Raw genomic sequence first — 16,473 nt, forward strand, 5'->3', positions numbered from 1 at the left:
AAGTTTTCCTGTTTTTATCAGGATTGCGGGCAACCTGCAGCCCACAGACCCTCTGCTGCCTCTCTCCCCTGTTACCTGCACAGACTTCTCTGTCACTCCCACATGTTAGGGACACACAACTTTACCCAATTCCTAGGGCTCAAGGTGTAACCCTGTTAATTTAAATGCTCACACTTATCCAATTCTTAGGGCGTAACTTCCCACGAGTTTGCAGGATCTTTTACGACTGAAAGAGCCTTACACAGTAATATCCTCACTTGTTATTTTTTGAAAATTGCCAAGCAAGCAGAATACACATGCTAAGCATACAGTGCCAGGCTCACCAATCCTGATAAAGTCAGACAAACTTTCCCTGTTGGCCAGGCAAGGTCAGTCTTCTGTAGATCCTGGTTGTTGCACGGCCTGTCATGGTGGTGCAGAGGAATCCTAGCAGCTCTGGTCTTGGGCTGTGTCTTGGAGGTGACTTGTTCTTCTTCCAGGTCTTTCCTTTTTCTTTTCTTCCTTTTCCCTTTCCTGCTGGTCTTCTTGAACTCCAGTTTATACAGTGAAACTTGAATCCTGCTTAACTATTTGTAAACAATTATTTTACTGAAATTTTATTAATTGTAACATACTGTAACAGAATTAGCTAGCCAATCATACTCTGCCACTTCAATTGATTTAAACCTAGCACAATTAATTATACAGCAGACAGAAATAATTAAAAACCAGACAGAGATCATACAGAGAAACAGTATGAGAGTGAGGACCATAATAATAGAATGAGGATTCCACAACCTCGACTACTGTGTGCCAGATGAAATGCCAGATGAAATGCTGTTTCTTTACCCATCTTGAGATCTGATTCTTTATCTGGTGATAGTGGGTGCCCTTAAGATGGAATCTCCTTAAGAGCCTGGTATGACACTAATGCAATTTAGGTGAGTATGTGACTCCAAACTTTACAGATAATGGCTGCTGCTTTTCAATCGGGCTGCAGAGGAAGACGTTAGACCTTCCAATATTCTACAGGCCTTCAAGAATGGCTACTGAAAAACCATATTGTTTCATATACCCCCATGCACCTCTCACACACCAGAGCACTGGAGCCCTGCACTTCCTTCCCCTTCCTCCCACCTTCCCAGAGGTGGAACACTGCAAATCACTCCAAAAATGCTGGGAGAGTGGAAGGAACAGGTAAGTGTGCATCTCCAGTGCCACGGTGTGTGCGGGAGGAGAGCTAAACAGGTGGGTCATGGGACCACAAGTGGAACCTAGGTGGACCACAGGCTGCTGGGGCCCACTGCGGTGAAGGAAAGCCATTTATGCTGCCCACTCACCATTCCTGGTTGCCATCAGACTGTAACCAAGAGTGAGCTAGCTCTCCAGCCCCATCTAGTGTTCACATTACATAATTTAGCTTTCCCTATCCTTCAAGGCAACTTTTCTTAAAAATACCCAGTTTATTGTTCCCTTTTTCTCTAGGCCTGGTTCCCCACATGGCCACACTAGTTTATACCAATGTAAATTCGTGATTACACTCACAACGGCGTAAAACTGGTGTACAGAATGCAGAGTCAAGCATAAGTATAGCCTCCATTTTTTTAACTGTTACCTATTTTCCCTTTTGTTTAATTTATGCTTATTTCCTTTCATATTTGGGCCAGTTCTATTCTTATGTGGGGGGGGGTGGGGCTTTCCCAACTCCTACCTTTTTATATGGGTAGAGGTTGGTTTTCCCCTCTCTCTTAATATGTAGTACCAGTTTTTCCCTACTTCCTTTAGCTCTTCATTGTTTTTGAAAGGGAAGAGGGATCACTGCCAGCTCTATACAGCAGAGGAGCGCGTCGGAGCGTGCGTGATTGCTCTCTGAAACACCCCCTTTGTGCTGCTACCGGCGCCGCTTTTACACCAGCTGCGCTCTACTGACCCCACCACGGGGGGACGCCGGAGTGACTCCAGTGCCGGGGAGACTCGGGCGCGTACCGCGTGGCTGCAACAGGCGCATGTTAGAGGAGGCAGCGGGGAGGGGAGAAGGGGAACCGGAACTGGCTTGCTCGGGGCCGGGCTTCCCGGAGCGGCTCGCAGCCGGGGCGGGTTTGTTTTGCTTCCAGCCCGGGCGGCTGCAGCCATGCGGTTTCGGGCCAAGATCGTGGACGTCGCCTGCCTGAACCACTTCACCCGTGAGCGGGCCGGGCTGGGTGTCTGGGCCAGCGGGAGCTCCGGGCAGGGAGCCTGTTTGTGGCGGGGCTGGGAGAATGGGGGATTCAAAACCCGCATCCCCCACTGCGTGTTTAAGTCTCGGTGAAATGTGCAGTTGGGTCCCCTGGCTTCTTCCTGTACCGCAGGGAGCGATGCATCCTCGCGGGGAGGGTAAATCGGGGCTGCTTTGCAAGCACCAGACCCTTGATGAGCCTCGACTTGCTGGCTGCTGCTGTCCTTGGCCATAGAATGCTTTGTAGGTAAAGCAGCTACATCCGCAGTCACTAGCTGGCTTGGGAGAGAAGTTTCCAAGCCTGCTGACAGACCAATGTCACATTTGGCCCTTGCACAGCACATCGTTTCCCAAAAGCCATTGTTTAGTTTAACAAATGGGAAGACCGAGGCACAGAAATGTGTGCAACTGCTTGCCGAAGTTCTCAGAACACCTCAGTGGCAGATCTGGGACTATCTGTCCATCTGGGATATTTTCAGGGCATGTTGCACTGTAACCAATAGGCTCAATTATACATAAATAAAATGCACATTTTAAAATTGTGAAAATGGCCTCTGCTCTTTGCAGATCCGAAATCATCTTAGTTCTTCCCCAGGCTTGATATATTTTATTATAGAGAGTATCTCTAGAAAGTATGATAAGGTCAGTTTTTAAACCTGTTTGAGAAGACAGTCCCTTTCCTTGTGTAGATCAGACCAGATAACGAGATGCCACAGACTGAATAACATCCAGATCAAACGCCATAGTTTTTCTGTTAAGCAAAAGTGTTTTCCAGTAAATCCATGTATTTACTTTTTTCTTTATGATGGTGTTCACAAAGATTTATAGCTTGCAATGTGAAAAAAAATCAGTCAAGTTTTAATACGCCTTTTAATTTCACATTAGCAGTTTCTAAGTTGTAAAACAAACCTGTACACCCAGTGTGATGCTCCAAAACTGAATTATGTCAGTGAGGAATTCTGGGGATTTCTGAGTGTGGGGAGGGAAGAAGGGATTGCTATATTCCAAGGTGTTTGCTCACTTCTGGAGGTAGGCTATCATACAGTAGACAGACCATGAGTCTACAGCATGTTCCTATGTTCCAATGATTTTCTTTGTAATCTTCCATTTTTGTTTGTGTGTTTGTTTACTGTTTGTAATGGTAGCACCTATGAACCCAAAACAAATGGGCATCTTGCAAAGCAGTATAGAGACAAAAATAAAGAAGATAGCTCCTACCACAGATTTCTTAGGGAGTGTCTACACAGCACTTATTTCAAAATAGACCACTCTTCCTCTGACTTCCCTTACTCCTCTTATAGGAGGATTACAGGAATCAGAGTAAGAAGTCCTCCAGATTGACAATATTTTGACACTATTTTGAAATAACTGTCTGCTGTGTAGATACAGACTACGTTATTTCGGAATAGTGTTGTAGTGTAGACATACCCTCATAGTTTAGATGTTGGGATAGGAGATAGGTGACAAAATAAAATTATGTGCAGTGTAGTTGTAGCTTTTTAGTCCCAGTATATTAGCAAGACAAGTCAGGTAAGGTAATATTTTTATGGGACCATCTTCTGTTGATGAGAGAGACACACTGTTGAACCACAGAGCCAGGGCTGGATTACCCAATAGGCAGACTAAGCACATGCTTAGGGCACCAGCAAAGTAGGGGAACCAAAAAAACCCTGAGATTTTACAGTATAGTATTGTTTTTATTTTGAATTACATATGGGGGGTGGTACCATAATCTTTTCAGTGCTTGGGGCCTCTAAAGGTCTTAATCTGGCCCTGCACAGAGCTCTTATGTGTCTCAAAAGCTTGTCTCTTTCATCAAAAGAAGTTAAGAAATATTACCTCATCTCCCTTTACTCTCAAAACAAAATAAAGTGTGGAGGGAACGGGTGTGGGGGGGAAAAGAACCAAAAGATAATTTAGCAAAATATAGAAGTTTTGGGCTGCCACTTTCCATAGATTTATTTTAATAATGTTCTTTCCTACTGAACTGCAAACCATAACTTGCAAGCAACCCTTTTTTGGCCTATGCTAGAAGTGTTAGGAATTAATTTAATGAAACGTTATCCCATAGGTGTGATTAACACAATTGCCAAATTAGCCAAGACATGCACTCTACGCCTTGCAGTGGACAAACTTTACTTCATCCTTTCTGATAAAGTGGCAAATGGAGGGGTCAGCATGTGGTGTGAGTTAAATCAGGTATGTGCCAAAGAAATAGGCTGTTATTGCATAATTAATAGTATATGAAACATCTCTCAATGTCTTTAATATTAAGGTGGCTGTTCTAAAACTCTATGCGGGACTACAATGGTGTATAGACTTTTGTAATAATGTATTTCATAAGCAATCAAAAAAGCAGAACGTGCAGAACCATTAGCAAAGGGAAGGATAACAAGACCAAAATATCATGGGCCAGTGGGTCTGGCCCATGAAAGCTCATCACCTAATAAACCATCCTGTTAGTCTTTAAAGTGCTGCATAGTCCTGTCTTTTGTTATGGTAGGGTCTGTATCTTGATTACTGCATGTAGTTCTGATTGCCCCAGAATTGGAAAAAGTGCAGAGAAAGGCAACAGAGATGATGAGGAATACGGAACAGCTTCTGGATGAGGGGAGCTTAAATAGATTGGGACTGTTACATTTTAGAAAAGAGACAACTAAGGGTGGAGGAGGAGGGAGAACGTTGTGGGTAAAGTGATTAGGGAAGTGTTATTGACCCTTTCACATAACACAAAAACCAAGGGTCACCCAAGGGCATGAATAGGCAGCAGTTTTAAAACAAACATAAGGAAGTACTTTTCACACAACTCACAGGAAACCTGTGAAACGTTGCCATGGGATGCTGTAAAGGCCCTAACTGGGTTCAAAAATGAATTTGATGAATTCATGGAGATTAAATCTGCCAGTTACTATTAGGTAAGATAATTAGGGACACAGCACCATGCTTTGTCCCTAAACTTCGCTCTGCCAAATTCTGGGCCTGAATGGATGACTAAGTAAATTGCCCTTTTCTGTTTATTTCCACTGAATAACTCGGACACTATAACCAGGATACTGAGCTAGAAGGATCATTGATTTGACCCCCTGTGGCCCTCTTGTTCTTTATGTGTCCTCTTCTGTTTCTAGGGAGACTTTTACATATATTTTGGTTCAGATTTTGTGTACAGTGCCACTAGGGGTGATGATATTTTAACCACTTTGTTTATTAATGATAGGTGGCATGTTAGGGACAGAAGTTAAGAGGTTAAGCCCTAATTTTGCCATGAGGTCCATGCAGTTGTCCCTTTAAGCCTGCAGAACCTGCTTTGTAACATACAGAGCAGAGGGAAGTTTTAATTTGTAGACATTTAGTTCTGAATATATGATACAATACTTTAATTCATCATATGGTGATTTACCATATTTTAATTTTAAACAGTTTTTCTGGTTCCCTCCATGTTTTTTTTTAAGGGGAACTTCTTTGATGAGTTCCAGATGGAGGGAGTAGCAGCAGAATACAATGAAATTTACTTGGAGCTGACACCTGAAAACCTATCGAGAGCTTTAAAAACAGCCCAGAACGCCAAGACAGTGAAAATCAAATTGACTAACAAACACTGCCCCTGTCTTACATTAGCCGTGGAACTGGTAAGACCAGAAATGCTTTTCAAGTGGCCTTGGGGATTATGTAGTAAACAATGTGATGTTCCCTAAATCTAATAGCTGATTTTAAATGTCTATATGATCCTTTCCTGAAATAGGTTATTTTTCCAACAGCATTTCAGACTATTTTAACTGTATTGGCTGAACCGTGTTTTCTTTTATGTTTGGAAACTGCCTAGCATAATGTGAGTGATACTTTCTGGAGGGGGAAAGGGAGAATAAAATAGTACAGAATGAGTTATATATATTTTTTGTTTGCCTTTGCCGTGTCATATGCTTTCATTCTTTCTGTTTGTTGGGCTAGATTTAATCCTGGTTAATACTTCATGCCCTTCCCATTGATATCAGTAAGTAACATCAAGTAATAGGGCAAAATTGTAATTATTTTAGTGTTGTTTTCTTTTCATTTATATCTGCCTCATTGAAGATTTTAATATTACATTACGTTGCAGTAAGACCATTCATTAGCAGATTCTAAGTTGTTTAACATATAATCGTGCCTGTGTTTTGACACAAAGTTTAACTATTTTGTTCAGGGCAAGTCACAAATACTTGCCAGAGCCAGGATTAGAAATCTAGTCTCCCTGACATTTAATCCTGTTCCTTAACCACAAGAACTTTATTCTTCTCTCTCAAGCCCTCGTTATCGAGCAGTAGTCGTATTGTGACACATGACATTCCAGTGGGAGTTATTCCCAGAAGACTGTGGAATGATTTCCGAGAGCCCCGTGTACCAGACTTTGATGTAAGCAACTCTTTTTTTAAAATCATCATTGAATGCACAGGATTGAGGTGAAACACAACAGGCTGTGTATATCCTGAAAATTAAAAAAAAAACAGCTTAAAAAGGTACCCCAATTATTGTCATTGTGGGTAACTCACAAATATAATTATAGATTTTTTTCCCCTGCAGTACAGGAGACCATGTAACTTTTCACAGAGCTATCATCAGACTACTTGTATTCTTTACTCTCCACTAAGCAGCCCAGGTTTTTCACTTTGCACAACATTTTTTATGACCTTATTCTTATATGGCACAGATCCTGTCATCAGAACACATTTGATATGTATCTTAAACTGGTTTCTGTCTGCTCAGCATGTCTGCTACACTTGATGTACAAAATAGGGATGTGAACAACTAGTCAACTATCCTAAGCAAATGCTTGTTGGAGTTGACACACGAGTCGACTAGTCGCTTCCCCCCTTGCTGCCTCTTTCTGATAGAGGCAGCAAGTTGGAGGAGGGGAGATGAGAGGGTGCTTCAAAGGACAGGACCGTGTGGAGCCCGGGGTCTGTTGCTTTGAAACTCTGTGTGCAGCCCGAGTCCCCAGCTGACCTCGGGCTCCATGCAGTGCTGCTACTTTGAAACCCTGCAGGGAGCACAGGGCCAGCGAGGGTCTGCTTGAGTCCCGTGCACCCTGCAGCGCTTTCCGCTTTAAAGTGTAGCAATGGCCCTGTTACTACACTTCAGAGGTGGAGGCACCCTTATTGACTAATCAAATAGTCGATGCAAATTGCATCGACTACTCGATTAGTCAGTTAATCTAAATTTAACATCCCTAGTACAAAACCTTTCATAAACAAGAGGACAATAATGGAGTTTTGAATCCATGTAGCATGGAAATAACAGGGATTAATTGTTGTCCATTTCACTAGTGTAACTCCATAGAATAATGACTCTACTTTGATTGATAGGATCCAGAATTATTTTTCCCTTCAGCTCTAGATGTTTCTTGTTATAACAAACCCATCCCCTCCCTAGTTCAGAGGAATGCTTATCTCTGAGGAACAGAAACTCTGATAGATATTTTGAAAAATGATTTGGGCTAGACCTTCTGCTGTTGACACTTAACAGCGATTAGGAACATAAGGGGAAAAGAAAATATAACAATTGCGTCTTTTCAAGCGTTATCAATTGCTAGGAGGGCAGCATGCTGGTCTGAATGAACCAGTGAGTGATCAGGTAAGGGAAATGTTCTATTCCATGGTGGTTCACTGATTTATTTCAGTTCTGTTGTACACTCCTTGCTGAATAAGCACTCAATAGTAGAGATGTTAAATTTAGTGTAATCAACTAGTCGATGGATTTTCCATCGACTAGTTGATAAGTGGTGAGCCGCAGTGGGGTTAACTCCTGGCCTGGGAACTAACCCCACTGTGGGTTTGCCTTTTAAATGTATTAAGAGCCTGTTGTGCCAGGTCCTCCCTGCTCGCGCACCAGCCTTTAAAATGTATTAAGAGCCAGGAGGCTATTAATACATTTAATAGGCTGAAGTGCAGCGGGGGGGGGGGGGGGGGACCCAGCGCAAGCTGGGTCAGCTGATTGCCAGCTTGCACCAGGTCCACCCATTGCTTTAAATGTAAAAAGAGACAACAGGCTCTTAATACATTTAAAAAGCAGAGGTGCAGCATCCAGGACTGGGCATGAGCCAGAAATCGGTTGATTCCCAGCTCGTGCCCGATCCCTGCTACCCTCCTGCCTTTCCTGCCCCCTGCAGAGACAGTGCTGGGGGAACCAGCTTTTAAGCTGGCACCCCTCCTTGCTGCCTCTAATAGAGGCAGCAAGGTCGGGAAGTGACTGGTCGAGGGACTAGCTTTAGCTTGCTTACCGGATAGTAGACTACTCACTCACATCCGTACTTGATAGAAATTGGGGTGCTGTCCAAAATAAATACAGAAGTAAAGCATGACCAATTATCCCATCTAGGCCTATTAGTTTGTGACATTATATCACAGTGCTGTGTATTTTATTTTTAAATGCAATTGATGTGATTTTTGTAGGTCAGTATTTACTTACCAGTGCTGAAGACCATGAAGAGTGTTGTGGAAAGAATGAAAAATCTCAGCAATTGCATTGTAAGTTATAATATCTTTCCTAATACTCTGAAAAAGGAACTCGGTGATCCCTTACATAGACTATTTCCTTCTATAGTGATCGCTTGTTAGATCTTGCAAGCTAAGCGTTCTTGGACCAGGTTAGTTCTTCTGTGGGTAACCTCCAAAGAACATCCATGTGTTGAAAAAAGTGATGGGATTCAATGTTACTGTTATTTTACAGGGCTAAAAAGTACATTGTGTGCTTCAAGATAGGTGGTGCTCTTATTCCTGAATCAGTACTGAACCATTGCTCCAGCGTGACGTTACTGAGAAATGTGATGCCACACATACGGTCTTTCAGCTGAGTTTCTACTTTGGTTATAAGAATTAATGCTGTTTTATTGATCAACCTGAGCCCCTCATCCTGCAACTATTGATGCATATGCTTAAAAGTATGAATGTTCGCAGTCTCATTGATTTCAGTGGGAATATTCATGGTGCAAAGCTAAGCGTAAGTCTATATTTCTAGAATTGGGGGTCTAGGATTTACCTTTCAGCCTAAGCATTCTTAGCAGCATTTATACAAAATGGTTGGCTAGCATTGCTAAGCACTGTTAAATGGCTGTCGCATTCCATACTTGGACTAGCAGCACATGAATGTTGGATTGAATTATTCTAGTACATCCTTCACTTTCCACTCAGGAACGTTGTTTGTCTTAAATGCTGTTTGTTGTTAAACTGCTTTGAAATCCTCTGAAGGAACATACTGTAGAATTGCAAAGTAGCATTAGGAACAGTATTATTAGCAGAATTTGCATAACAGTAAACTTTTAGTTCGGGATAACAAAAAGAATGATTTAATTGCAGTGGTAGGAGCTCACCACTTCTGTCATTCAATGATACTTAGGCACAAAAATCATGTAGTCTTTCACTTTCAAAAGGGTACAGATATCTAGAATTGCCCTTTTTATAGCTCTCTTGGGCAGGGTTGTCTTTGTTTTGTTAGTAAAAGTGTGATATGCATTGTGAAAAGGCTCTGAGCAATGACATTAATTTTTCAAAACCTCTCTAAAGGGACAAACAAATTGCAGTCATCTAACACCTTTCATCCAAAAGGATGTCCCATTATATTGAAAATTCTGGCCCAGATAATACTCCCATTAGAGTAAATGGCAACACTTCCATCTATATTGTTCTTGTGTGTGCAATATAGGGATCATTTAATTTGCTGCTGACTTGCAGCCACTTCTCCCTTTCATTTTTTGAACATGGTATCTAGGAGCCAAACACAACTGTAAAGATCTCTAAAAAATATTGGAGAATGAATGAATGTCTCTGCAACTACATAATGCCACCTCCTCTCCTTCACCCCCTTTTCTTTCTCTCGACTCTCTAATCCCCATCAGATGTTAGCTATGAGAAAGATTAGTTTTTGAGTGAAACCTTATAAAAACCAAATCTAGCTGAAGTTTTCAAAAGCACTTAAGTTCCATTTTTTAATATGGGACTTAGGAACTTACATTATGCCTCAGTGAAAGTTTATGGGATTTTGGCTTCTCGGTGCCCAAGTCAGTTTTGAAAATGAGATTGAAGGTCCTATATCAAATAGGCACTTTTCAAAAAAGTTTATCCCTTGTATTTTGTCAGACTGTAGTCAAGTTTGAGTTATATCTGATTACCCCTGCTAGGAAGTTCAGTTTTACATTATTTATCCCTGTTTCATTGTCCCTTTTCGAACATAGCTGTTGCAGATGGTCAAGCACTGTGAAATAACTGCAGACTTTCAGACCTGGCATTGCAGAGTAGGGGCTTGAACTCATTTCAGAAGCAAGGAGAGAGTTGGTGGAGAGTGTAGTATCTTCAGAGTTATGTGCTTATATTGGTGTTGGTGCATTTGAGAGTAGGCTGCTGCAACCTGTATGAGATGTACATTTAAATATAATGTAATTATTTTTAGAGGGAAAATGTGGTTGACAAAATTTTTACTTATTTGTAGGTACTTGAAGCAAATCTAAATGGAGAAATGAATTTGAAAATAGAAACTGATTTAGTGTCTGTTACAACCCATTTTAAAGGTCTTGGAAATCCTCCATGGGGTATGTCTCCCTCTTTGCACTATCCAGATATCTGTTTTATCTTAGGCTACATGTAGACTGCAAGCCTCTTTCGAAAGAGGCTTTTTTGAAAGATACTTTCGAAAAAGCCTCTTTCGAAAAAGAGCGTCTAGACTGCAAGCAGTACTTTCAAAAAAGCAAGCCGCTTTTTCAAAAAAGAGCACCCAGGCAGTCTGGATGCTCTCTTTCGAAAAAGCCCTGTTTGCATTCAAGAATGCCTTTTTTCGAAAGAGCACTTTCGAAAAAAGGCATTCTTACTCGTGAAATGAGGAGTACCGCTGTCGAAAGAAAAGCCACGTTCTTTCGATTTAATTTCAAAAGAACGCGGCTGTAGTCTAGACGCAGGTGAAGTTTTTTCGAAAAAAGGCTACTTTTTTTGAAAAAACCCTGCAGTCTAGACACAGCCTTACTGTATTGGTTTTGGTTTTTTTTAAACATAACTGTAGGTCCTGGTCTTGTTAATAACTGTGGAAATTCACTCTTGAGAATGTTTTAACTAGGGATGTGTTAGGACAGTGTTTCTCAACCTTTTTTTTATAAAGTACCCCCTTAAAAAAAATTCTAAGTACCCCTAGTACCTACACTTTTCAGACACACCAAATTTTTTTCTACCATTGCAACACATTTGTTTAAACAACTTAATTGTAGCCGGGCAGGTGAGGAAATTTTTGGGTGTAAAAAGTACAAAAATAATAAAGCGCTGTAAAACAAAAATTCAGTTTTCTCCAACTTTCAGTTGTGTTGACATACCTCTCTCCCCTTCCCCCCCCCCCCAGACTTCTCTCGTTGAGAAGACTTCACTGGTTGAGAGACACTGTGTTAACCTTCACAGCTACAGAGGCAGCAGTACATGGAGGGAGCGAGAGCTGGTTCGCGGGGAAGCCGTCTTCAAAGTCAGCTCCCTACTAGCGCTGACTTCCGGGAAGCCACCTTCCCCTGCCCTCCTCCTCTGCATGCTACTGCTTCTGATATAGAGGCAGCAGCGCGGTGGGGTGGAGAGGGAGGCTGCTCTCCCCCTCTTCACCATGTGTAAACATGTAATTTTCAGTGGTTACACATTTACAAACAAAATGAGTCTTAACGTTCCTAGTTTTAACAAGTAACACATAGTCAACAAATTTTAAATTCAAATAAAATAGATGTTGACTTTTCTTTACAGATTTAGTTTTTCAAGCATTTGAATTTTAATAAACTAAGAAATTATATTAAGGAAGTAACCACATGATCTGATGGGAAATTTATCCAAAGATTGCAGTTATTCATTTTCTAAGAAAAAATGGATTTTTCCCCCTACATGATACAAAAAAAAGACAACCTGTGATGCACTACTTTATATATAAATAGGTTATGCTGCCTAAAGCCGATACTCATCTTGTAAGTGTACTTCTGATACAAAATCCTCTTTTATTTCATTTTAGTATCTGAGGATGGTTCACAAAGTTCTCCGCAAGACAGAGATCCAGAGAGCATGGCTGAGGCACGCATAGACATTAGGAAGCTCCTGCAGCTACTTGCTGGGCAGCAAGTAAATCCCACGAAAGCCTTGTGCAGTAAGTTCAGTGGCTCTGACTTGAAGAGAAGCTTATTCAGACTGCTGTTTTAAGCTTTTAGGTGGCCAGCCTGAGACATCTAATAGGGGCCTAATTTTCAGAGAGCGCTTAGAGTCCACATTCTTCAGTATCAGACCTTTTAAAAGTGCCTGAAATAGAGCACCCAAAATCATGAGCCATTTTTGAAAATTTAGTCACATACATTTAAATTAAACCATCAGTCACGCAAATTGTGTGCCACTGGAAAATCCAATCCTACCCAATGGGAAAATTCTCAACTCTCTAAAAAATAGGTATCTTGGCTACCCTTTCTTTTCTCCAGTGGTTTCCCAGTGCATTCAAGGCTGTTTTTTCTAAATCTGTGTAAGCGATGTTTTCTATCAGTGTACACAATCACTGCTCTTGTGTGTTTAGGCCTAAATGTGTATTATAGCTACAGACGGGTAGAAATAGGATGTAGGACTTTTTATCACGTTCAGTACCATCTCAGATCCTGGTGAGAGGAGGATCCTGGATCACCTCTTTATTATGCTGAAGCGGGCATTTCCTCTGAAGATAACAGAGCTTCTATCTCACCTATATAGAAGTTGCACTGTCATGTATTTGTGCCAGCCTTTCAACTAGCCTTATGGTGTCTCTTTTACAGATATTGTGAGCAAAAGGATTGTTCACTTTATTTTGCTTCATGAGGAGGTTTCCCTTCAATACTTCATCCCAGCACTTGCATGAATACTCTTCTACAGCTCAGCAGCTCAACCATCTGAGGATTTCTCTACAAAGAATGAAACAAGCATAAAAAGTGGGGATTTTGTAAATTGATGGGCTCTTGGTCTGTAACATTTAAATATGTTGTTACATATGTATATATATTTATAGACTTATTTTAAGAGCTTGGTTTTCAAGGAGATTATATTTTTGTGTTGATCATATATTGGATTAAAGTGAAAGTATATAGAAAGCTGGTCTTTCTAGTGTCCTGGGCAGGGAAATCGTAGAAGTTCATACGAGGTATGATTTGCTTCACTCAGTAACTGAGCAAGTAGATGAGTGAATATGCTGTAACATGAATGTCTCTTCAAAATTTCATAGCAGATATAAGCACAAGTTCAGCTCCAAGCACTTGGGGATTCTTTAGATGAGGCAGCAACATGGATGCATCACAGAGAGTTTCTTGGGGGAACAGGGCAAAGACTGAAATAAACTCCCCTGAGAATTAAGGGCCATCACATTCCTCGCCACCTTCCACTCTTTCTTTGATTTTGCCTCTTGGATCGCTCTCCCTCACTCTGGCTTGAAGGGCCACGTATGTTCCAAGCCCTCTCAGCAGTAAGTCTCTTTGCTGCATTCATCCACTTCTAATTTTCCCCAACGACTGATTTTCTGCAGGGATTCTGACTTCTACTGATGGTGGGCTCATAGTTTTGCAAATACATTTGTGACTATTCCCATTGGCTCAGAATTCAACCTTGCACTTTGCCCTGTCTCTGCCTGATACACAAGGGTGTGTCTAGACTGCATCCCTTTTCCGTGAAAGGGATGCAAATTAGACATATCGCAATTGCAAATGAAGCGGGGATTTAAATCTCCCCTGCTTCATTAGCATAAAAATGGTTGCCACTTTTTTCCTGCTCGGAGCTTTGCCGGAAAAAAAGCACCAATCTAGACGCGGATCTTTCGGAAAAAAAAGCCTCAGAGATAAGGGATCTTTCGGAAAAGGCTTTATTTTCCGAAAGATCCGCATCTAGACTGGCGCTTTTTTCCGGCAAAGCTCCGAGCCGGAAAAAAGCAGCAGCCATTTTTATGCTAATGAAGCGGGGGAGATTTAAATCCCCGCTTCATTTGCAATTGCGATATGTCTAATTTGCATCCCTTTTACGGACAAGGGATGCACTCTAGACACAGCCAAGCAGATGAAGGCTTTTTGAAAGCTAGTCGTGGGAAGCCCAATGGGTACTTCCCAAGTGCCCCCTCACAGTTTCAAAGAACGTCTACCTGTCAACCCTCTGTGTTCTAGACAGGTGTGGTACTTTTTTGGAGTTATTCACCTATCCCAGGGTCTGCAGTAATTATCTTCCACTGCCAGCATCTGTGTCCCTCTAAGTTTAAGTAATAACCACCCAAGAGAGATTCAAGTGTCACACAAGCCCCTCCCCTGGTTGCTTTGCAACCATGTTGCTCCTGGGATTCTCCAGCTGGCTGTGCAGGGCAGGAAGTAGGGGGATGCTGATTTCTCCTGCCCCTATACCTCATCTCTGAAGAACAGGGAAGAGATGGTACAGCCTGGCTCAGGACTCAGAGCTGCTGTAGTCTGAGGTCTTAACTATTTCATTCTGCAGGTGGTGAGTGAGTGAGTGCCTTTCTTAAAGAGATAACACATGATCTCTGAGATTTCCCAGCAGCCAGTCACACTGTCTCTCTCACATACACATACTTACCAGTCTCTCTCTCTTCCCTCCCCATCTTCCCATTTCCACAGAGCTGAGGAGGGGAGACAGGGCTCAGAACAGAGGAAGAGAGAGTTCAGTGAGTGTCTTAAAGAGAGCACATGACATCTCTCAGAAACTTCCTCAGTAATCAGCACACGCAGTCTTTCACACTCATGTCCCAACACCTACATTTTTGTTGTTACTGCTCAGTACTTCTTGTAATGCACATATATTCTCTAATTTTATTCTTTCCAAGTATGTTATTTTAATGTTTTGAATGATCTATGCATTTCATAATTTTTATTTTTCTTACACTTAACTCACTACTCAAATAATTAAATGTATAAAATGTATAACCTGGAGTAATTAAAAATACAGTATATCTATTTTTTTGTTTCTGTTGGTGGTGCACATACACACTCATCTTGGTGCATATAACAACATTTATTCTGTACATAAATGTAAAAAGTTAGAAGGAACATTGATTGCCACCAATTCTGCTTCCCAGAGGGAGCTCTGTAACCCTCTTCAAAGGAGCTAGCATACTAGCTCCCAAAAATATAAATAGCATGTATAAAGTTGACATAATATCTTTTGAGATTATTGGATGTGTTTTTAATATTTGTCATGCCCCTTTTATGCATGTCAAGTTGAAGCAATCAGGAACATTCGGCATACAGTTTCATTTGCATAGGCTTATCACATACAAGGCAGTGTGACTGCCTAGCAATAACCAGTTCCTTCATTAAGCACCTAACTTTAGAAATTCCACCCATTTCTTGGACATTCAGACTAATAGCAGTCTTCCACTTATCCTCCTTCATGGCTTTGTGGATGCCAGCATACTCTATATTGCTGCTCCTTAGCCCACGTGGTACCCAACAGCTCGTCTGTAGACCTTGAGTCAATAGGCACACTGTCGCCCATCCATCTGAAGAGAATGCCTCTCAGTTCAGCCTGTGTTCTAAGAGAGATTGTGGCTCCTTTGCAGAGCCTTTCTCTTCTGTTCCTTGCTTCACTCTCACCGAGGGGGGCTTTTTTTTTACCAGTTTCCTCTGATTCTGAGCAGATGTGGTGAATGTTTGCTTAAGAGTACAGCCTTGCAAATGGAAGGAAGAGATTAGTGATTTAAGTCCTGAACAGAGAGCAAATCAGGGAAAAGCTAATGTAATAGCAAATCTTGAATCCATCCTTGTTTTCTTTATGGCTCCTGAAGGAGACCTGCTTGCCTGATCTGCCCATAAGACTAACTTGAAATACACTGTTTTCCTTTTCAGTTTTTCCCCTCTTTTTCCCAGCTTTGCTCTCACCCTGGATTTGACTGTAGGTGCCCAGAACTGCAGGTGTTCATAGCTTTTCAGTTTAAGAAAGAGCTTTGAAAGCAGAAGGGGGGGGAGATAAAAAATATGCCAAAAGCAGCCTTATTAAATATGAAAGATTCCTGCTTGCCTTACGGTTGCTGTTTCTTAGTTTCCTAGCTCAGGGCACAATTTAACACCTCACAGCCAGAAATGTCAGACAGATAAGATTTCTCTGGGAATCCGCTCTTTTGCACTAGGTTGATTTTTAGATGCCAAGGCATAAAATAGCGCCCCATGAGTATGCAGCTTTCTCCTAGCAAAAGCAACCTGTGGTGAAATCAGGGAGGAACACTAGTGACCTAGGTGAAGTTAGTTAACTTTGGATTTAAATCATCCTTCAATCTTGGTGAGATCAAAGGGGACCTCTAAC

The 16,473-nt window shown here is 41.6% G+C and overlaps 1 protein-coding gene across 2 annotated transcripts; it reads left to right on the top strand.

Moving 5' to 3' along the window:
- Positions 1-1,846: 1,846 nt before the first annotated feature.
- On the top strand, positions 1,847-13,953 carry HUS1 (HUS1 checkpoint clamp component). 2 transcript variants are annotated; one of them, XM_075921698.2, is made up of 8 exons: positions 1,847-1,987; positions 4,266-4,393; positions 5,644-5,820; positions 6,473-6,580; positions 8,617-8,691; positions 10,649-10,748; positions 12,185-12,316; positions 12,963-13,953. In XM_075921698.2, exons 2-8 carry the CDS (start codon positions 4,373-4,375, stop codon positions 13,043-13,045), a joined length of 696 nt encoding a protein of 231 aa, XP_075777813.1. In that variant the 5' UTR covers positions 1,847-1,987; positions 4,266-4,372; the 3' UTR covers positions 13,046-13,953. The 2 variants fall into 2 exon arrangements, with proteins under 2 accessions (XP_075777813.1, XP_006136406.1); XM_006136344.5 differs by lacking the exon at positions 1,847-1,987 and adding an exon at positions 2,008-2,162 and having other exon boundaries at positions 12,963-13,947.
- The last annotated feature ends 2,520 nt before the right edge of the window (positions 13,954-16,473 follow it).

Source organism: Pelodiscus sinensis, chromosome 2 (genome assembly GCF_052426305.1).
Source record: "Pelodiscus sinensis isolate ZL-2025 chromosome 2, ASM5242630v1, whole genome shotgun sequence".
Lineage (NCBI taxonomy): Eukaryota > Metazoa > Chordata > Testudines > Trionychidae > Pelodiscus > Pelodiscus sinensis.